The sequence below is a fragment of the Aythya ferina genome, assembly GCF_964211825.1.
Source record: "Aythya ferina genome assembly, chromosome: 5".
Classification (NCBI taxonomy): Eukaryota; Metazoa; Chordata; class Aves; order Anseriformes; family Anatidae; genus Aythya; species Aythya ferina.
Genome location: NC_140301.1, coordinates 3,753,966 through 3,777,398, shown reverse-complemented (window position 1 = coordinate 3,777,398; position 23,433 = coordinate 3,753,966). Strand labels below are relative to the sequence as shown.

At 39.2% G+C, this 23,433-nt stretch overlaps 1 protein-coding gene across 10 annotated transcripts in view; it reads left to right on the top strand.

Annotated features, from left to right (window-relative positions):
• TUB (TUB bipartite transcription factor) overlaps nt 1-23,433 on the top strand; it is a 133,441-nt gene that overhangs the window by 100,194 nt on the left and 9,814 nt on the right. For 4 of the 10 annotated variants that reach the window (XM_084521638.1, XM_084521644.1, XM_084521640.1 and 1 more), the window contains exons 4-7: nt 7,782-7,916; nt 17,854-18,021; nt 21,520-21,591; nt 22,499-22,620. In XM_084521638.1, the coding sequence (XP_084377764.1) occupies nt 7,782-7,916; nt 17,854-18,021; nt 21,520-21,591; nt 22,499-22,620 (497 nt within the window). The remainder of the gene's footprint in view (nt 1-7,781; nt 7,917-17,853; nt 18,022-21,519; nt 21,592-22,498; nt 22,621-23,433) is intronic. The other 6 variants (XM_084521642.1, XM_084521647.1, XM_084521646.1 and 3 more) reach the window with 2 other exon arrangements.

Below are 23,433 nucleotides of genomic sequence, written 5' to 3'. Positions count from 1 at the left end.
AGATGGTTTATGTTCCCTGCTGAGTATTATTAGTGATTCCTCTGGGTGCCACATGCTTCTCAAGGAGACAGTTGCCCTTCCACTGAAGAAGTGGATCAGTTCTGCAGAATTCACTGTTCACAGAAATAATTTCTTCTCAGTTCTTGCTTTTCAGTTCCTGCTTGTGTTTCACCTACAAGTAAGAATTTTCAGATCCTGCAGCATGCAAATGACTGGCATGTTGTAACATTTCCTCTTAAAACCTTTGGGTTATTGGTATATTGGCTAATAAACCAATAACAGTAACAGTATTTGTGTTATCTGCAGAAAGTGACATTGATTAGGTTGAACAGGCCCACCAAAATTAAAATGGATCCTTGACACTCCAGTACATGAGTGGTTGGTTTGAGCTGGAATATTAGCCAGAGGTAATGCCAGCTTGCCAGATAAGTACTGGGAAATGTGGCAGCATCTGTAGATCAATAGGACCAAGCATGCAGGAAATTGCTTTAATTATTTGGAAGGGGTTATAGGGATATACTTAACGGGAAAAGAACCTCTCATTATATAATCTGTGCACCTTGGAACACAGGCAATCTTACAGAAGAAATACTTCCATGACAGCATTTCTAGGTACGTCCATGACAAAACTGAGTATGTAAAGGTAGCAGAAAGTTTTCATGTAAAATTAGTATAGTGGCCTTTTTTATTTGCACTGAAATTAAGTTGTTAATATAGTTTGGGGACCATACTTGTAGGTTAGACTCTAAATTATCTGTCTGCTATTTCAAGCAATAAATATCCTTCCATTACTTTCTGTGATATTTGGCTCCAATTTCTACTATTACAAACAAAGCCTCTCTTTGGAACTCCTTGATATTCTTGCACTCTCAAATAAAGCCACTCTTTGTTACTATTGCAATACCAAATACAACTTTGACACTATTTCATCATTACAAATAGCTAAATAAGAACTAATAACAGTGTTTTGTATTGCAATTAACTTTATATTGTATATAAAAGAAGACAAAGTCATTTATTCAGTGGAGTAAATTTAATCCAGTGTAAGATAAATAGCAAATTGCTTTGTCTTCTTTCTTGTGTCCTAGTTTATTTTCAGTTCAGTGTCCTTCAGAAGGCATATTGCTACTTGCTTGTTTCAAGGTTTTATTAAATGTTGCTTGCTATTTTGTAATGCCTTCCAGTCACATCTGCTAGTTTGTTTTCATATATCTTTGCACCCCTTATTTTGATTTTCTTTTAAAAATTTGAACAAACATTTTAGTGTGATACGGCCTTGCAAAACTCTGCTAGAAGTACAGCTTTTTCAGTCTGGATTGCAAATACATACCAAGCCTTCGTAAAACCGAGTAACATGCAGAGATACGCTGCTTACTGAAACAGTTTAATTACACTATTTAATTACATTTAATGCAAATGATGAAAGACCATTTTAACAGGGAAGAGTAATTTTATTTCTATGAAAATGGTGAATTTCCACTGGGGAGAGATATTTCTTTTTGCAGCTCTGAGGAAGGCAGAGATTTGAACAAGTGCCAGATATGCTTTCATTAATATTAACATATTTTGTTGCAGCTGTGGCTTTTTCTTTTTAACTTGGAATTAAAAATGTTTTCAATTAGAAACTCTCTGAATAATTTTCATGGCAACTTCCAATTTAGAGATTTCGATTAACCATGTGTTAAAAAGCAAAATTACTTCCTTACTTCTCTTTTTTGACATTTGGCAGCACATCTAGATGTAATGGTTGTCTCGTTTCTTGAAGAACAGACTTTAGGCAAAAGTCATAGCTCTGGAGTGTTAAGTTTGGTGTGTCATTCTGCTCTTACACCATGAATGCTGAGAGGGGGTTTTCCGATGGGTGCCAGGCTGCCAACCTACAAGATGGCATTGATTAACCATTCTTTTACAAACACACGTATTTGAGTGTTCATCAGATCTGTGTGTTGCATCCCTGCGTTTCGCTGACCTTGAAATGAGGTGTTAGTTTATTTTTTGAAGACAGCCGGGAATGTTCTGTGCACAAGACTATTAATATTGAGAGATCGGGCAGCACTCCAAGTATCATGTGGGCAAAACACTTAACTCCCAATAAGCATATATTCTGAAATCTCCCTTTTGGCCCCAGTCTCTTTACCATTCATCCTTTAAAGCATCTTCTTAATTTATCAGCAGTCATTACCGTGCTAGTACATTTCCAAAATAAACTAACCCCGTAGCAGCAGAGAACAGCAGGTAGCAAGTGGTTTAAAAGTCTTTTTGTGGTTCTTGGCACTGGAAAATTTAAGAAAGTTTAGAGGCAACTGAGAGAAGCTGCTTGAAAAACACCCTTCTCTTTGCTTTAAACTTCTACTTAACATATATTTACGTGTTACAATTCAGCATCAGGGAAGGAGCAGGACCCTGCAGGTCCCAAAGGGACAGGGAGCCTGGTCACAAGGGTGACCCCAGCACAGGCAGTGCCCTGAGGCACCATCCCACTGGGTCCGAACACAGCTGGCAGAGCTGGCTGCTGCCAACAGCATCCTCGGCAATCCCAGATGCAGCAAGGGATGAACCGGGGTCCCCCCAGAGTGCCAGACAGGGTGGAAGGGGATGGGGCCGGGAGTCGAGGCTGCAGTGTACACGCGAGGGGCCTACTGAGTGGATGAGCTACCTACAGCGTGCCACCAGGCTCATCCCAGGAACCACAGCTGGAGACCAACGCCATAGCCCTGGCTGAGCTGAGATCGATCCCTCTGTGGGCAGGGAGTGGGTGGAGGCCACAAGGGAGGCTGGTCAGGGCAATGAAAGCCTATTAGTGCCTCAGGGCCCTGGTACTCAAAATAATGATGTTATTTCTTGCTGTCCTTAATCTGCCTGGTAGAGGCTTTTCATGGATAATTTTATCTTTCCTTATTAGTTGTCTACTTCCCCAAAGAGTCTGATTCATTGCTATTAGCTCTCCATTTCACATGCTGCCTTTTCTTCTCTGCTCAGTGGTCAGACAGCAGATGCCTGGGAGTTGAGAGGAAGCTTTTGTTTAATTCATTCCTTTGTTCTTTCAAAGAAAGTCTCCTTATGGCAATGAGCTCTTGATAATGTCCTCAAGCACCAGCAAGTTCTCCTGTGCACTTGTTCTTTTTCTCTCAGCCCATTCACGTGCACCTTCACTTAGAATATTTTCACCTTTGTAAAATCAGCCAGGTCAGTGCATCAGTGTTAGCTACAGAAACTGCAAGGAGTCACAGTGACTTTACGAGTGATAAAATATTCTGAGTCTGGAATCTGACAGTAAAGTGCTAGTTGCAGGGGCAATGCCTTTGATTGTAAGCATTTTGAATAAGAAAGCAAATATTTGTTAAGTAATCAAATAGTGCCTAACACACTAGCATCCTCACCCTAATTCAGGCCCTTGTATTTATCTGATTTTATCATCAATGTTTTTTGTTTTTGTTTGTAGGCCTTCTATAAAAACTGATAAAATATTTCATTTTACTCTAAAATATGGTGGTATTGCCCATCTTCTGGATACTTCTTATAGGATCCATTGACTTCTAAATGAGCGTAAAAATGCTAAGTTAGTATCATAATCTAAACAGATTTTTTCAAAAAAAAAAAAAGAATGACAGCTCAATTAAGCATTAATATTCACTAAAGCTAACATTACAAAGAAAAGTAGCAAGACATTTCTATGGTGAGATGGAAGAGCGTCTCAGACAACAGTAGGAAAAGGACAACTAATTTGCACTGATTTGTTAAAATTTGCTCTTGACTGAACTGTGTTTTAGCGTTCTTTGCATGGCACTCATTCTGGATTTCACTTTTACCATGAGAGGACATTAATAAAAAGAGTGGATATTTGCTTTATTGAACTGAGCCAATGATGTGCACCACATAACTTATCCATCTAGTTCAGCCTCTTTCTACCTGACGTGTTTTCCAGGCAGATTGTGCAGTGTTTTAATGTATCCATTTCTCTGTGTGTGTGATTTTTCACTTTTTTCATTCTACATATAAGGTGCCAATCAAAAATATTGTTTTCTTTTAGTGCACGGCATTTTTATGTGAGAGGGATTGGTAAGTTTTGATTGATAGTTTTTGTTTCTTCCTCTAAGATTGGAAGAGTGTACAAAGTACTCATATCAAGACAAACGGGCATGCAAATGAAAAGAAAAAATCTGCATTTTCATTGCTTGGTACTTTGAAACTAATTTCCTGTGTGAACTTACGTTCATAAAGGCCAGATGGAAAAGCATGCTTTTCATTTTCATTCACTTGAATATGTGTGGATAACTATCTTTCAAGAGTTGTTGTTTTTTTTTTTTGTTTTTTTTTCTTTTTTTCAATCCTGTGTTGTCTGCATTACAGATTATTCACTCACTTAGAAATTGCATAATTTTCTTTAGATGTGGGTTGTAGCTCTGCCCCTGTAACATTCTTTGCTGTCCAGCACCAAACTGTTTAATGAGAGAGACTTCTTTTCCACACTTTTAGCAGTTAGACCATTGCCAAGGACACAGCCCTTTTCCACTTTGATGTGCAGTCATTTTTCACTCATCCAGTACTGTGTTAGTAGCCTACTTGTTAGTTGTTCACCTTTTCCTCTTAGCTCAGATTCTGAAATAATTTTATGGAACCTAACCTAAATATAGTAACTTTTGCTCTTTTCTGTCTCCCTAAAAGTATTTTCAGTAATACCATATTGAGGTTAGTAATCAGCACTGGATTGAACAACCATGGATGAACAACACTAGAGTTCAAACCATGTCACTGTATTATTTGAAAGCTTGCCATTTATCTCAGAGTCATTTTTTTTGCAATTTATGGGACCAAAAGAGAATGAAACATCAGGTCTGACAGTCCAGCATTATTTGCTGTTTGGAATTCTGTCTCGACACAGTGCATCCTGCTCTCATTTCTGTCTTGTCTAAATGCAAATCCTAGTACAAACAAATCTAATAGAAATTGAAAAAATGTCTTTATTTTTTTGAGTGAAGATTTTAATAATTTGGAGTTGGAAATACGGGGCAATTGTGTGGATTTTCAAATGTAGTCACCCAGTGTTTAAGATAAAGATCAATTGGGATTTTTAAAGTTCCCTTTTTTTATTGAAATGAATGCATTTTTGAGTGACATTTGTGGAAAGTCCTTCCCTGTGGCTGCATGTAAAATTCTTAATTTATTGGTTCTGTGCTACTGCTATCATTATTTTTAACTTCTTAATATCCAATTAAGGACATAATCATATTGTCAGTGAATATTATCCAGGGAGACCATAGAAAACATTAGTGACTGGACGAGCCTTAGCCAAAGTCTGCTGTTTTTTGAGTAATTAATAGCTAAGAATAAAGTGGGTTTTTGTGCATGAGGCAGTATTTTGGGATTAGATTTGGATTTATTCCAGAGGTAGTGATTTAAATGTAATGTTGCAGGTCAAAAAAGCATCCTTTAGAAACAGGAAATTCCGTGCTAATTCTTTCATGAACACAGCTGTAGTATCAGCACATTTATGGGTTAAATTTTATTTTGCAGCCTCCACCACTTATGTATGAAAGTTCTGTTTACCATATAGAGCAGTGATGGTATATGCTCAGAATGGCTACTGGACTGAAATCTTACCTTATAGATTAAAGTAATGGAAATATTTTCTTCTCTGGCACTTGGAGTGCCTATTACTGTGCTTATAATCAGATATCTCTTGCTGGAAGTTACGGGACAAAATTAATTCACAAAGCTTTAGGCTTTTACTTGTTAGATCAAAAGACAGCTGACAAGATGGTGCAGATAAGTCTTTAATTTTTCAATGAACAATGTCAGAACATTTCATCCCTTGCTGTTTAATCATTCCTTTGGGCCAAGTAGATTAAGTGTCATCTGAATGAATGAATATGGCTGTATTTAAAAGGATTTAGAGACCTGACTGGTCATTTAATGTTGGTCATTTGTAAAGTACTGAATTTCAGTTACATGGAGGATTATCATCTTTAAAACAATGAAAAGAACATATCCTCATTATTAAAGAGAGACTAAGCTATAAATATAGGACAGATTGCTGGGCTGACCAGTCCTACCTATTTAAAGACTGTTCAGCAGGGATACTTTGCTTCCCTGCTTAGTCCAAGGCTCCTTTGGTTCTGTCTTGTTCGTTTTCTCAGTGCTCTGTGGTGCTCAGCAAAAGTACTGCAGTCCTGTGATCTGTGTTCAGTAAAGATGGAACTGAGGAGTTGGGCAGCAACAAGTCATTTTTCTAGGCTGTTAATCACTCATGCCTCTACCGATTTCATGTATATGCTCTATAAAACTTGAGCTCTTCCTCTGTGTAGTGAAACAAGGGTATGTGTTTAGTGAGTGCCTCGGATGCTCGTTGTGTAATGCTGTTCATACGGGACTGCTGAGCTGGGGAGGGCAGCTGTGGGTTTGTATGCTGCAGTTAACATAGACATGGCTAAATCCATGTCATCTTGTTCCTCTGAGGATCCCCTTGGTGTTGTGGTTGCCATTCATGCGCCTGAAGGATTTGGTGAGTGGGAAAGTTGCCTCATAGACCAGAAGCTTGGAGAGAATTTCCTTCTTCAAGGGGAGGTTTCCGGCTGTCCACACATCATGGGGCATCGTTAGGTCAGGGTTTTTCAGGGTTTATGACTTTTGTCAGGGATGTTTTTAAAGAAATTTTATTGGCAGCCATTTCTTTCCAGTTAGGATCCTTAGTGGACTTTATTTTTTTATTATTATTATTTTAAAGAAAGCACTTTAATTTGGGGAAAAGAAAAGGATGATAGGATGCTGGCATCAAGTGCCAGGGTGATATTCCTCTGAGATACGCCACAGTGACCACACGAAGCTGGGGGCAGTGAAATTAACAGCAGCCCGCAGCTGATGCTAAGATTTCTTAGTGCTCACCTACCAGTTGTTTTGCTTGGGGTATGAGGTTTGATGATTTCTTTCTGTATTTCACAAGGGTGATTGCTTTTATATCATTATAAACGCAGTGTTACTTGACTTCAAGCCTTGGTCTGGCCAGAGCAAAGAGCTGCTCTGGGCATTGCTTTCACAGATTGAAATATTGACCTCAAAGTGTGTCATGCGTTTAGAAAGAGATAAAGCCTCATTTTACTTTGAAAACAACCAAGATTGTGTGAATTAATGCTGACATTCGTAGTTTGTGCTATGCATAATATGCTGAGACTTCTCAAAATTAATTTGTACGGAACAAAGGAGGAGGAGTTTTTTAGCTTGGGCTATAGTTTCTTCCATAAAATGCATGGCTGTCCTACTCATGATACTCTGGTATATACGGCTGTGTAAATATGTTTTGAAAATAAAACTGATGATTCCTTGTTTATGGTTTTAGGATATAGTTTTAAGCATAGGCACTACGAAATCTAAATAAAGCTATTCAGCCTTCATGCTGCCACTGTTGATCAGTCTGGCAGAGCTTTAGTGTAAGGAAATGTGCTTCCTGCAATAGCTCAGCAACACATTAATATTCTGATGTTATTTTTGGACTGAAAGTTAGGAGCTGATATATTATTGGAAGGAGGAGAAAAGTTAGGAAATACCTCTCAGTTAACCTAACACTTTTATTTTTTTTTTACTGTAACTTAGCAATTTCTGGTTTATTTGAATCCCTTCTCTGCATGAATTACCTGAAATGCTAAATTCTGCGACGTCTGCTTACTTCTTTTGCCTTCAAAGAGTTCTCAATTCACTCTCTTTCTTTCTCTCTCTCTCTCTTTCTCTCTCTCTCTTGTCTCTCTGTTTTTTTTTTTTTGGTGGGGTGCCCTGAATCTCCCAAGCAGTGCAGGAGGCCGAACAGGAAGATGTAAAAGTGGTAGTGGATGCCCAAGCTCCGAAATCAACTAAAAAAGCCAAGGCAGCAGCTGCAAGCTGTCAGACTGGCAGCACCAGAAAGGAGAAAAAAGGGAAACACAAAGGTTAGCTGCATGCTGCTCAATGTCAGATGTTCAATTGACTGCAAAATGCTTTTTTTTTTTTTTTTTTTTTTTTTTGTCATTTTAAAATTCTTTGAACATCAATATTTTTCTGAAAATTGTGTGGAACTGATATATTGAAATTTTTATGAGATTGGAAAATGTGTGTGACTTGGACCTATCTCAGCATGTGTGAAGGAGGGCTGAAATTTGTAAACCAAGTATCTCCAAAGGAGCATATTTATTAAAACACTAGAGGAGTAAAAGTATCCTGATGGAACAGATGCTGATGTTTTCCTGCAGTGTTAAAGAACCGAGAATCACCGTAAACCAAGATGTTTTTTTTCAATCTGCACACGATGTAATTTGGAGGAATGGCCTTAAATTGCAGTCATTCTGTCCAGGCTCTTACTGGGCTTCATGCTGCACAGCGTAGGGGTTAAGTGAGCGTTTTGAAAATAAATTCAACAAAACCAAGGTAACATCCTCAAAGGGTTTCTTCAAGTTGTTCCTTCAGGGTTACTCTATCCTACCTGGCAAATGTATGTAAGGTGTTCGTATGAAAAATTTTCTGTGGTGACTTTGGGTCGGATTAGGTAGACAAAAAAAAAAAAATTATTGAAGAAAGTAATGACTGTCATTGATCAGTCTGTTTAATGATGTTAATGACTAACAAAGGGAATTCTTGAGGTCATAGTATAGGGGCTATATATAGGAATTTTGCAGGACCAGAGCCTGTCTTATTAAAATTCATTAAACCGTATTGCAGCTTAATTCTTGAGATTTGAATCCACAGCTTCTCTATGTCTGTAGTCCCTCCGGGACTCGGTGAGACAGGCTTTAGTGTCTGGCCCCAAGGTAATGAATTTATTTATTTATTTGAAGGAGAAAAAAAAAGAAGTTGGCGTGTACTGATACCTAGGCTTAAAATAATAAGTGAAAGTCAAGGGGAAAATTAACTGAATGTAAAAATTGTCGGCAAAATAAGTGAACAGAAAGCTAAATGCTTCTGAACTGGTCATGAAGAGCACAGTAATACGGAAACCAGGTTTTATTCTGAAGTACATTATAAGGGAGAACAAAAATCCTCTTGCTAGCTTAAAGGAAAACCTGTCTTAGGCTGTAACTGAGCATCGTGTGGGGTAATATTTAAATCATTGCTGTATGACTTTGAGACTTTCCCTGGAGTTTAGTAACTGTGACAAAGGTAGTAGCAAGGAGAGTTCTCCGGTTTGACATTTCAGCTGAGCCGTGTAGGGTGCCACAGTGTCCTTTTTAGGTGCTGTTGTATTTTGACTTCCACTGGGAGCTAGAGTCAGTCTTCAGGTTTCACTCAGGCTTTTGCATGACCCTACCCACAATAAACATAAGAGAAAAATGTTTGGATGCAAAAAGCCTGGACAATGTCCTCTGTAGCACTTGTGTTGCCATTATACCAGCGTTTCCTGAGAGGGGAAAATCAAAATCATGAAGGAAAACTGCTTAGGTAGTGTGGCCTGTGCACTGCTGTATATCATGGGAAGAGTGAGTCCACACAGCAGCTTTGACACAAGAAATCTGGGAAGCCCTGAGGCTGAAGCAATAGGAAATTGCTTTCGAGGGCAGCCATGTCGATGTTTCAGTCCCATAATAAAGGAGTAGCCTCAGAAGTTTTTTTGGGGGCCAGCATGAAGTTTAAGGTTTTTATCTCCTACATGAATGTTAAGGTTTTTATCTCCTACGGTGTGTTTTATCACCTGTATGGACGCTGCCCTGGAGGCTTAGGGAGTGAAGTAGTGGAGTTTTCTTGAGAGGTTGTGGGTCGTGTAGCTGCCCGAATCTTTAAAATCCCTTCCATCACCATTAGCTGCTTGAGAAGAGATTTATGTTTGTGCTTGTGGATTATCTGAGGGGTGGAGGGGCAAGATGACCACTTGTGTTAACATTTCAGCAATCTAGATGTTTCATGCTGAAACTTCAGTGTGTTCTGTAAAGGAACAGGCTGGATGCAGAGGGATGAATGCACTTTATATGTGAAGACAGCATTTTAAAGGTTTCCGTTAGTATTTAGCTATAGTGAGTATTACTTTTCTGAGCAGAGCAGAGCTCTTTGTGCTCGAAGAAAAAAGAGTCTTTAGACCAGATTCTATGAATAGTAAGCGAAGTCAGACCAAAAATCATTGAATTATACATGAATAGCTCTTGAAGCTGTAGTGTAATGATTGTACTCTGGTCTTAGATGTGTAATGCCTTTTTAAGTGGCTTGAAGAATGATGAAGCTGTGATCAGAACAACGTGCTAAAGATAAACGCGAGGGAAATATTAGGTTTAATGAGGTTACACTGACATAAGGCAAGAGAAGGATGTGGCTAATTGCTCATGTAGCTGATTGTTCCTCCTGAGTTAGGGGTCAGTGCATTTTGTAATTCTGTGATGGGTAGCGTGGCACTTATCAACTCTTCCTAAATCTGTGATTAGTACTGGTATCTCACTCTTAATGACATATCCAATATAATCTGCGCCTATTTTTAGAAAGGAACATCCTTTTTGTGGGAAGAAGCCTGCAAACGCAGTAAATTGATTGTATTTTATAGTAGCTCAGCTCATTAAATTGGTATTTCTGGAAGGTTTGGTCTCCAAGTTTATTGTTGGACATAATATTCAGTATTGGGATATATAAAATACAAAATGAAACAAATCGATGTGTAAAACGGTGAAAATAGAGGACTGAACTCCGGCTTCATTTGTGACTTTTGAGATGCTAGGAAGGGTGAATAAGGATATTAGTGAACCTGGTGTACAGTGTTATTAGATAGTCCAACAGAAAAGTAATGCAAACGAGTGAAAACAGTTCCAACAGGCACCCTGCATAGTAGTATGAATACAAACCTGAGCATCTTTAGAGTATTCTTTCAGAATTAAGATTCCTGAAAGTATTGTAGGCACATGTGGGCACATCTAGGCACATGTGTGGGGTGGTTTGTTTTTTTGTTTGTTTGTTGTTCTTTTTTTCCTCAGTACATGTTTGTGAATTAAAGCTATCTGGTAGAGTATATTTTTGGCTTTGTGCAGTGAATTGAGCAGAAACAAATCAGGAAGATAAAAAGAACCTTAAAAAAAAATATGCAGAAAACTAGGCAAAGCCAGGACCTAATTCAAAGTGAATCTGTTATGAAAATTCAGAAATCATTCCCTGAAGTTTTTTTTTCTAGCTGAACCCCTTGCACTTGCAGCATGTAAGTACTCCATTTATGAGAGTCCGAAAGCAAATGAGCTGCTCTGAAACACAGCACTTCTTCTGCCAGGATGGCTATTTCATGTTTTGATTTGGCTTGCTTCTTCCATGTTTCTTTTCTCTCTTTCACGCCTGCTCGTCTGTTTTGATTTGTGCATCCTGTCTCATTTTCATATGTAACAAGCAACTACATTAATGCTGGCCGACTCAGAAAGCAGCACCATTGGTTGGATAAGCAACATTTTTTCTCACTATAAGACTTCCTTTTCTGATGGGAATAAAAGAGTTTGTGTAGAGTAGATTTATCTTGGCTTCCCCCTGCATTAAAGAGAAGGAGTAGTAGGAGGAACAAATTTGTTTCCACCAAGAAAAGCCCAGTTGTTTCCAGATCTGACAGCCCGTTCAGGCAATGCTTTGGCAACGCGTGAACTTGACGGGGAAGACATCATTTGGCCTCCACAAGACAGAAATTTATGAAAGCACAGTTCTCTAGTTTTCAAATTAAATGTAGATGCTTGGTGCTCAAGTACTTGCTTTTAAGTGACCTGATACTGTGTTAGCGAGAGCCCTTCCTTTAACTAAAATTTGGACTAAATCACCTCCAGATGTCCTTTCTTAACAAAATTTGTTTTTTTTCCTCCCCTTTCCTTAACAAGGAAACCTTTCCTTAACCTTTGTGGTTTTGCATTTGCTTGAACCCATATTGATGGTTGCACAGCCCCTAAGAGAACAGGTATATACTGGGAAATGGCTTATAAAATATTAACAACTGCAATATACTTCAGGTTATGTGGGCCTAAAAGTATAACAGAAATGCCCCCCACTCCCCACAAACATTTTCTCTTTTGAGGAGAGTTAACACCCAGCAGGGATTTTTCTCTCTCTTTCTTTTTTAAGCAATAGAGTTCTAAATTCCTAAAAGCTGTAATTTCCTGATACTTCATCCTAGCTATTTTATTAGAGCTTCCTAAGCAAACATTCTGAGAAATAACCTTTTTCATTTATTGATTTTTACAGTATTACTTTCCTCTGCTGTACCACTGTTCCAGAGGTAAACCTTATTATACTCGGTGTTCTAACGTCTGGATAGGTGTGGATTTCAAAAATGTAATCAACTCTTGTTTTCGTCTTTTTAACATAAAAAGATCTCTTGAGACAATAAAAGCAGAAGGTTTTGCTTTCAGCTACATTTTTTAAAGGCTGGAAGTTCTGTTTGTTTTGGTGTCAGTTTAATAAAAGTAGTTTTTTCCTGAGGATAAAGTCCTTGTCTTTTGCAGCATTTGTGCTACCACCCCTAAGCTGGAGGAAGTGCTGCTCTGCAATTTGCAACTGCAGCTTTGCCGCTGGCTGCAGCCTTGAGTGTTATCCGTGTCGATACGACTTCTGGTGCAGACCAGTGTTTTGTCTAACCTGGTGTCATGCCTTTGAGGGCACATTTAAAATCAGAAATGAAGAAAAATTTCTCGAGTGTCAACTGCATTTGCTGTCAGCATGTTTGCAGAGGAAGGACATGCCTGTTGACGAACCCCTTGCGTACAGCTGCTGAAGTCAGAAAATGTGGCTTGAGGTCTTGGTCTTCCAGAGACCTCCTGCCTGCTTCAGCCACCTTTGTGGGTCTGATACTCAAAAGGCTTAAATACATTCTTAAACCTTAGTGTGTGAGCAACAGAGCTGACCTCCAATGTTGAATTTGTCTTAAGTACTCTATAAAGCGAAAACGGGATTTTTTCTTTCCTGCAGATCTACTTTGTACAGTGGGGACAGAAATACTTGTTTTCTATGCCATGTACCTTTCCTTATATGTATTCTCATTTGTTATTTAGTCACTGAACGCAATTAATTGTCTCTGATGATACCGTTCTTTTTAGTTTCTTTCCTAATTTGCAGATGTCCTGTGAAGAAGTACTTAATTTACAATAATGATTATCTTCAAACAATTTAGAAATCTGTCTTTTTGTGTTGTCGTAGGTACAGCATAGATTCTTTGCAAATAATCAGTTAATCATTCTTTCCCGTACTTATAACCTCTTTTAAAAGAACCAAGAGTAAATAACGTTTGCTGAATTTCGTAGCAAGATGTTTGCATGTATAAATACATGCCGGAATGTGATGTGTATAAATACAATTTGATTCTTTTCTTGAAAGATCCAGTTATTGGGGATTCGTGTAATATACAGTCAAATGCTTTTATGCCTATAGCTTGTTGCCAGGTTGTCAAATTTTGAATTCCTAACTTATTCAAGACTAATACTGGGCATTGTCCGCTATTGTTTATCAGCAGTACCTTTCTTCATGTTTGTTCTGGTACTCATCTATAGGCAGTGGTTGCTTATTAGTTGCCTCTCTAAGCTTTCCCTGGTCATACATAAATACATAGCTTGTTAATATGTAGTCCCTTCTGCTTTTCTGACCACTCTCTCTGCTTCCCTCTCCAAGTAAAAGTTTTAAAATGTCATTTTTTTTTATTACCTCTTGAGGAATGAAAGATTTTGCCTATTATCAATACTGTCTGTAAGATTTCAGGTGCTAACATAATGGAGGTGTTGATAATAGTAGTTTGTAGGATGGAAATACCACTGAATGCCAGTATATTATTATTATTTATTTATTTTTGCTATCTCTGGGTTTCCTCTGAGACATGACTATGTCAGAGTTTACCGGAAGGCTCTTACTGAAGGGACTGATATTCTGGTGGTATTTTCAGTCTCCTTCTTTCTCCCCTGCTCTCCTTCACAGTTGCCTAGAGGAAAATATAAATAATTCCTTTTCTTCTTAACAGGTATTCAAAGACATCACCATTGGTTTTTCTTTACCTGACTTTTGGGAAAGAATGTTTGAAAATCATGAATCTAGCTATAAACTTTTTCTTTTTGGCACAGCCTGCTCATCTTTGCCTTTTCTGACATCGTTCTTAAACAAGGAAGCTTATAGCTACAGGCGTGATGGTTTGCTTTTATTGCACAGTGAACTGTCTGTCCTGTAAGTGTGTGGAAGGACGAGAAGTCAGTGAGGCAAAGAAAGTGAGAACACGGACAGAGATCCACCTCAAGTATCATAACTGTGCAGGCTTGAAAGTGCTTTCAGACATTGTGTTAATTATGGTAAAAATGTCTTTTGAATTATCACTTTCCAAATAGACATAACGTGATAAATATAAAAGAAATGTGTATATCTGCTTGCATTTAATACAATTTTACACGTGCGTATATAGCTGCATGAATGCATGCACACACACAAATATTAAATAGTTCATCCTGCATTTGCTGTGAACCATCTATAGCACCAAATATATTTGCTGTTTTTTTATACAATACTATAATACAGCAGATGCTATTTTCTTTTTTTTTTTCTCTCTCTGGCTATATCCCCCATTCTCTTAAATGGGGTCAGCAGCAGAACCATTCGTAATGCTTAATAACACACTCCACCAGCGATGCACTCCGCAGAATGCTGAAATTGATTTTTCTTCTTGAAAAGTGTGACCTGCCAGGGTAGCCTTTGTCCTACTGCCTCATGGTACGCGATGTTCCTGACAGCACGGGATGTGAGCGCAGCTGTGCTGCAGGCATCAGAAAGCAGCAGCCTCAGTGCAGTGTCTCATGCCGTCAGAGGCATTTCCTTGCCGCAGATCAGTGTTTGCTTTGAAGAAGAATAATTAAGATGGTTTGTTCCCTTTGGAATGGGTTCTCAAAATGAGGTTTCTAGTGTCCAAAACTTAATAAGGGAGTAGATATGCACAAGGTATGAGCCTTTTGTTAAATTTATGTGTGCTTAACGCTTGAAATTCGGGGTATTATAGTGAGAACCTGACTTTAGGCAGTCACCTTAAAGTTGATGGATAAAGCTGTTAAAAATACTGCAGTGGATCTGAGCAGCTCTCTTGTCTGTTCTAGAGCACCTTTGCTGTAGTACGTATCCTGAAATAACTCACTGTCAGTAAAAATGCTGTTCTGTTCACTGCCATATTATACCTGCAACATCGGGAATTACGCTGTTCAATGTATAATTTGTCCCTGCTAACGTACTGTAATGAAGAGTGTTTTTATTGCCCAAATATGTATGCAAATTTTGGGATGCCATAAACTCCTTAAGTTTCCATGTGTTAGTGCTTTTCTCAGTTTCACTGCTTAGTTAACTGCAGTCATTGCTTTTATAGGGTTTGCCTTTGTTGTTTTTCTGTACAATAAATGACCTGATGAAATTCCTTATGGTTGTACTGTAAGGGGAGATAAATAGCATGTTAAGTTTACCTTATCCATAGCTTTCAGTGTTTTGTTTTGTTTAGTTTTGTGGTTTTTTTTACCTCTTTTGGAACTAGAATCTTTCAGGTCCCTTCCAACCCAAGCCATTCCATGTTCTTTATTTAACTTAGCCTGTGTAAGATTCAAGCGTGGGTGTATGCAACATCTGTGTCACGCTGTGTGAGTTAGAATGTTAGCTAAGAAAAATGTCAACAGTGAACAGATTTGTGTTGTAAATTGTCAGACTCTTTGACATAGCAATCTGGTTGTCCAGTAAACTAGAATTCCTTCAGACAGCATGAATTTCTGTAAAGCTGAATGCAGATTTTATATTTAGTTTTTAGTAATTTAGTAGTGAAGATTGTGGATTGCACTTGTTGCCCAGGATGGAGTCTGCCAAGCTGCAACAGCTCCTGAAAGATGACAACCGAGGTGAGAAGAGCAGGAGCTCCTAGGCAGCAAACGGCATAAAAGGCCAACACTAAACTAATGGCGTTCCAAACTTCAAAGGGGATACTGAAACTTTTGAAGAATTTGGAATGATTTGAAGAGTGGGGGATCTGAAGGCCAGGAAAACATGTGGAGACAGAAACTTCAGTTCCTTTAATTGATCAAAGATAAGGTTAAGAGGTGCTTTGATGAGGACTGACTTCTGAAAGGGCAAGGCACTTGATAGTATAGGAGGTCTATTGCCTAGCTGATGAAGGTGTAAAAATAATCAGGTAGCCAGAACTCCTTAGGCCAGTTCAGACGGAGTCACTGGTGCTGAACACGGGGGGTAATTTATCATTAGAGCAACGCTTGTGGGGTTGCAGCGCATTCTGCATCACAACGAGAGCCTGAAACTCTCCTTCTACAGAGGCGATAGAAACATTTCCATCTACTTTATTTAGGTGTTCAAGGTTGGATGGTTTATTTGTTGTTAGTTTTATGGTAACTAAATCAGGACTTACAGGGTAGGTGTAGAATTTGCCAGAAGAGGTTCTGCATGATGCAGCGGGGTCAATAATTCCTTCAGACCTTGAAATCTGAATGTGTGAAGTGTCAGTCACGTCTGCTTTGGTTTTGTCCCTCTCTTTTCCACCTAACCTGAAAGTTTTTAAATACCTCTGCAGTCTTGTTAGGTGGTAGCACGGTTAGTGCTGCTGCTGATAAAGTGGACCACTTTATTTTCCAGCAGGGCTTCGCACCACAGTGGCAGTAACAGTAAGTATGGTGAAGTACAGTTAAACATGCTAATGTGTAATCCACTTGTCTTTTAACGCAAGTTGACAGCTGCTGGCAAAAAGGGTTGAAATGGTAATCTTGGAGACTTCTGCTACATATCACAGGCTGAAAACGTAGCCCAACATGTAGTGCTCCCTCGTACGGGATTTATTCTGCTCCATTTGGTCTGAGGAGCACCATATTCTTTTACTGAAATAGCTCTTTGTAATGCTTGCTAATTCTCCATCACGTTGCTTATTAACAAAGCTTTTAGAACAGCAGCAGCATACAGGCTTAAGTTATTTACTCTGTCTGTAAATGATGATAGTACCATTTCTATTGGTGCCCAAATGCATTTCTATATAGCTGGTTTATTTTATTTATCATCACTTCATTTTAGCTAAGAGTGGCACACTTGCAATCTGTTATTTCAGTCTGCTGTCCTGAAGAAGGAAACGAAGTTAGCTTGTGATAAGAATACTCCTTCCCCACCCCATTTTTTATTTTATTTTTTTTTTCCCCAGAGGCTAATTATAGCAGTAAGGAGGTAAAAATAAATAAATAAAAAATAAATGTTTCTGGCTATCACCAGAACTCCTAGAATGGCAGCCAGGCTGAGGCTGGAAAGTGCCTCTGGGACAGTCTGGTCCCACACCCCTGCTCAGAGCAGCTTGCCTAGGGGCATGCCCAATCCGTTTTGAAGCAATATTTATTATCTTCAAAGAGTGTCATTCTGGTCTTTTAACTGTATGGCAATTTACTAACTTAGTTGGCATAGTTAGTCTTGGTAATCTGCTGATCTTCCTGTCATATGTGCTGTTAGATCAGCAGGTGAATTTTCTATGTTTCTGAAACTTTGAAGAATGAGTTCATAATGGTAGCCTTTGCGTCTTAAAGGGCATAATATGGGGCTCAGGTTTATCTGTTTCTGAACCAGTTGTGACCTGCTAGGACAGCTGCATCCGTTTGCTTTGCCTATCCTCTCCAATTGATTTCTGTTTAGTATTCAGTGCCTCTGGTGCATGGATGTGTTGCTTTCAGGATGAGGAGTGCAGCAGTGACATTTTGATCACCTCTTGGAGATTCTAAAGTGTGGCAAGTGGGGAATGAGACTTTTGCCTTGGGGGTTGTTGTAGTCTTGTTTAAGTCTATAAAATATTATTAAATATGAGCATGTGATCTTCATTTCTTAGAAAAGATGCTTTTTATGAGGGAAGGATTATCTTTGCAGTAACTTCTTGACACAATGATAACCAAGGCTTTTGCTGTTGTCTGACAGGAATTGATGGCCCAGCTGCTTTTCAAGATGATGTTCAGAAGACAGGAAGTCAAGTGCAGATTCTCACTATTGGGCAATCTAGCCATGATGAAGATGATGGAGAGAAGATGGCCAGTGGCCAACAACAGCAAAGCAAACAGGATCTTAGAACAGCAATGCAGAAGAAGGGTAAGTAGCCAAAGCCACCTTTGGATTCTCAATGCTTGCTTTGTGTATGTTGACTCCTTTTCCTATTCTCAGGCTCAGCCCTAGCCTAAGCAGAGATCGGTACTCTGTGCTTCTCCCTTTCCAAGCCTTTTAGGCTTTGTCCTATTCTGTCCGTGAAAATAATGAAGTTCTCTCTTGTCCCAAGGAACAAGAGCCCTCCAGACTCTCAGGGATGCGGCGTTCCCATCTGCAGTGCAGTGCTGCTTTTGAAGCACCAAGCAGATGCTAATACTCATATCCATCTGCTGCGTTTTGATATATGACTCTCAAAATCACATACTTGAGGGCTGAAGAAGAGTATGGAATAACAACATTTAAACTAGAATATTAATTTTAATTTTGCTGTCAGCTAAACTCTTCATAGTTTCACAATTTGTGTTCATGCTTGCAGAGGTGAAAATTACAAAACCGTGCATTCTGCAGCATTTCTCACGCACAGTTCTGAAATGCTCTGGATTTTTTATTTTTTTTTTTTTTTTCTGAAGGCATGCATGATTTGGGAGCTAGATTGTGTATGTACACATTCATGCATCTATGCCTTCCTTCCTGCAGTGCTATTATGTCTTGTTAGACATTAACTGTAGGAAGGAAAAAATCCTAAAATCTTCACAAAGCTTTTACTGAAGGCATTTACTTAGGGGTTGTTCTTCTTCAGTGTATAGCTTTTGAAGCTAGGATGGCCTGAGCCAAGAGTACTCTGACGCTTTAAGAATAAACTCCTTGTGTATAAAGAGCAAAATATAAGTGCAAACTTGACTCATCTAAAATAGACTATTCATACCTAAATGCACGCTTCTTGTCTGCAGAGCAGTTCTCACTATGATTCGTTTTTTCTGGGACATTACTCTGCAGATGTGAGCAGCTTCAACTGAAATGGGCAGGTTTTATCCAAGTGGGGCACTTCCTGGGCATTTGAGTCAGAGGGATGTTGGCATGACTAACTAGTGCTGATCTGTGTGGTGATTGTGTTGCCTTAGACCATGGCTCAGAATTTTTAATAGCCAGGCACACTACTTGCTAAGGCTGGTTGACTTTAAAAAAAAGATTATCAACAGACTTCTCAAATTAGGTCAGAGCACTCAGGTTTTTACTCTGGGGTACGTTTCTATTTTTGATGTTTTTTCCAGGTTAACATATATTTTTATTCTCTCCTTTATTTCCCCAATAAAATCAATAAATAGTATGACCTTTTTTAACCCCTCTCTGAGGATACTCCTGATCAGAACACAACACTGGTAGACTGCTATGCTTCAAACCTATGGAGGGGCTTTTTTTTTTTTTTTTAAGTGGAAATGTTGGGGTTTACTTATTTTTGAGAACAGAGCTATCGTCTGTGGGACACAAAGGTATTAAGACAAGACTCTAACTAGTAGTATTTCTAGAAAATATTTTTTACTTTGCATATGTGGTTTGCCACGGGGTACTGATAAAGGAGGCTTGATAGACTGTTTTGAGCATCCCAGAAGTCATGGGAACCTTTATGTAGAACTAGAGCTTTTCATTAGTTTCTCACTCTTGCTTCGTGCTTCTGGCATGTCTTTATTGGCGTATCCCCATTGGTTTGAAAAAACCTTTAGAATTGCTGTCTCGCATTGGTGGTCCTCTTGCATGGAATAGGAGCAAAAGGAGAAAATCACAGACGTGGCTGCTAAGTGTCCTGATGGGAAAGGGCAGGTCAAGCCCCATTAGGTTTGTTTAGCCCTGATCTGTGCCTGTTCTGCTCTTTGATTCTAACTTTGTGGAGAGAAGCCTCTCTCAATATGTGTATTTCTCCTCACTGAGGTTCACCCTGCAAGTTCAGTTACAAGACAAAGAGGCCATAGGCTACTTGAATGTGAAGAGAATATGCTGCTTGCAAGAAAATGCCAAACATTTTATTTGATTTCTCCATCTGTTGGAGGTTGGCATAGCTAGAATCATTTTCTTCTTGCAGGAAATATTCATCCTTTAGATTTCAGGAGTCTTAATACATAGAAGTCATTGCTGGCAAATGAGTCACTAGGACAGAGCCAGACTTCTGTAAGTTTTAACACTGAATAATTAACATTCAGTCTTCATGTTTATCAGTTTCCTCCATTTCTCTGTAAAGACTTGGAATGAACAATTTGGTTGTAGTTCTTTGCCACGTGAAGTTACAGCTGTTTTGAAACGTGGGGAAGGAATAGATTTAATTTCTGGGCTCAAGAACAACACAGGAGCTCTTTGAAGCATTCTCCCCCACAGGTCCTGAGTGCAGACTTTCTAAGACAGGCACAGAATTTTCACCACCAAAATATTGGTGGTGAAATACATAGCATGAATGTAGAAATAAACTCTTTGTCTGTCCATGCTAGCATATCCAAGTGTGGCTTTTCTGCACAGATGCCAGCTGAAGAAATGGATTGCCTCTGTTAACCATGCATATTTGACTAGAACATCGGCTGTCGTTATTAAGAACTAATGTTTGCAATTAATGAGCGTGTGATTAATAATGAGAGAGTTCTGCAGGCTTTAAAAATACCTCTTGACCTGTGAACTCAGCCTTATCCTGCATAACCAGATCCCGTTGAAACTTTTTGCTGTCATGCTGGATGGTGTACGTGCAGACTGGGGGAACTGAGGAAGTAGATAATGAGACCATTTGCAGTGCAACTGAATGAAAAACAAAAATTGCATGTGCTTCTATTTCACTTCTATTCGCTCTTACTGCTTTGGTGTTGTTTTATTATCCAGTATGCATCTAGTGTCAAAAGGTGTTTTAAAGGGATATGCATTCAAGTTATTAGAAGCAGCAATAACATTTAAAAAAGAAGTGCTCTTTGATGTCTATTTTCTTCATACAGCTCCAAAATTTGAACTGAAGAAAACCATTATGGATACTGTCTCCAATATTTATATTTCTTACATTAGTTTGGTTTGGTTCAGCCTCTGCTTGTTGCAGACCGAGCTCATATTCCAGAGACTAAGTTGCAGCAACGTCTGATGCGTACTCGTGAAGTCACAGAAGAACCATTTCGATAGCCTGAGTAATATAATTAGGAGGCACAGGGCTTTAAGTAGAATTTAGGCCATCCAACTATGAGTCTGAATACTTTTTTCAATGTTCCTGAATAAATATTTGTGTAAAATCTGTGTATATCAGGTGTGTCTATCAGCTTATTTTGTGCATATTCAAAAATAGGCCAAAAACTTACCGTGAAGGGCATGCCATTCACAGAAGTGTTTTAGCACGGCTGGTAAGCTTGAGCTCTGAATGAGGGCTTTATGACTTTATTCAAAACACACCAAAGAAAGTGACAGCAGGTATAAGCAGGTGGAAGGTGAATTTGGTTATGCAGAAAGACACGATGTCCCTAATTGAAAATTGTGGCAGCAGTTATTTTGTCCCGTTGAGTAAGCCTTTAGTCCTGTGAGGAGTCAGGCTTGTTCACACACTTAAGGGTTTGCAGAATCAAGCCCATGGATTTTTTCCTTTCCCAGATCCCCATGCAAATACATCCTGGTCCTCTTCCACCTCCCAATCCAGTCTTGTCGCCCTGGATCATGTTCCTGGTAAGTACAGAAGGAAAAAGTTAATTATGCCCATGCTTTTTAGCTCTGGAAATCTTTGCATTTCGTTTATCCTTCTGCATCAGACTTACCAACAGTGGAAATTCAGGACCAAGTTTTTTCTACTTTTTGGGGGGAGAAAAAAATGCTGCGTAGGTTGCCTCTGATATGTGAAACCTGAGTACAGGGTGGCTTCATCTGCATGATACTCCTTGAAAAACTAGGCCTGGCAAATGTCCCACCATTGACACTTTCTGCTGCCAAATCCTGTTTGATGTTCAAAGTTTTGTTCCCCTTTGAAATGTCTGAGGTTTTGAATTCTTCTTTTAAAGTCAAATTTTTAAGTGCTCTAAGGCAGTTCCTACGGCCTGCACTGATACCGCTTTTTACATGGAATAAATATGCATAAGAACACTTCCTTGATGTGAATGTTTTCCTCTCACTGTTAAGATCTGTGCTTTATCCGATCTCCTAGGAACAGTTAAAAGTGTGCTGTAGAAGGGTTTGTATTTTAATTGGTACGGTTTCCAAATGGCTGTCATAGGTTGTCCACTCAGCTTCAATTTCAGGTTTAAGATTTTCGTTGTGTTTGAAGTCCTTGATGGGATTTAGAAGATTTGAATTTATTTTCTAGCTGTATATTGTTCTTGTATCAATGTGTACCTCAGTCCTCCCTGTGGAATGGAAACCTTGCTATTTCCTTTCTCATTTGCTGAAATGTGTTGGCTTCTCGTGCAGGTGCTGTCTCAGCCATGTACTATTTGTACAGCGCCTCATACAGCGACCCCCCCCACGCACACACCCTCTCTCACCTGTGAGCCTAAAGGTGCAACAGCATAAATGGTGTTCTACATCACGTATGGGCAGATTCAGTGTGTTAGTATTTCATAGGGCGCTGCTTTCTCCTCAGGCATTTCAAGCAGCATGAATTTTGATGAGGAAGAGGATGAGGAAGACGAAGACAGCTCCAGCTCTTCACAGCTAAACAGTAACACCCGGCCTGGTTCTGCCACAAGCAAGAAATCCAATAAGGTAAGGAGTCAGTACCAAAGCAGGAGCATGTTGGTTTCTGTGTACTGCATCACTTCAGAGAACAGTCAGGACAGGCCTGGCTTTCCTGTTTTGTTCTCAGTATACACTAAAGCATCTCTGAAGTGATTTACTGTGATAGTTCTCAGTTCACAGAAGCAATGAAAATAATGACTAGGAGTAATGAATAGCAAATATTTTCTGAACTTAAATGAAGAGAAAGGTAAACAGTAAATATTTACCTTTCTGCCTCTTGTGGGTGCCCAGAAGGGTCTACTGCCTTTTTCTCATCATTTTCCCACCCTGCTCTTGCTGCTACTGTCTAAAGGTAAAATAAGGCTTCAAATATTCTACATCACGAGCTCTTGCTAAACCAGTGGATGGTGGCTGACTCTTTTATGTACTTCACCAAATTCTCGTCCCTTTTGGAGTTCTCTCTAGCTTAATCCATCTCTCACCATCCCATTTCTTCCTTTAATCAAAGACCATCACTGTTCTTGGATATGAGCCTTCTCAAAAGAGAAATACGTTGAGATGGGAAAGTGCGAGCCAGGGTCTGCTTTGTAACATTACAGCAATCTGATCGTGCAGCTGCCCTGTTCTTTGCCAGATGTGTCTGTTTGCTCAACGTCAGTAGGATAAATTCTCTATGGGCCTTTGGTAGCCAAGAACTCAACCAATTGGATAGGGAGAGGTACTTAGCTTGGTAAGTTGCCTTGAAGCCACCAAGCTATCAGAACAGAAAAGACAATATGTCCTGTTTGTTTGTTTGTTTGTTTTTAGTGCAGCTGTCATCAACTGCCACTCCTTTGTACC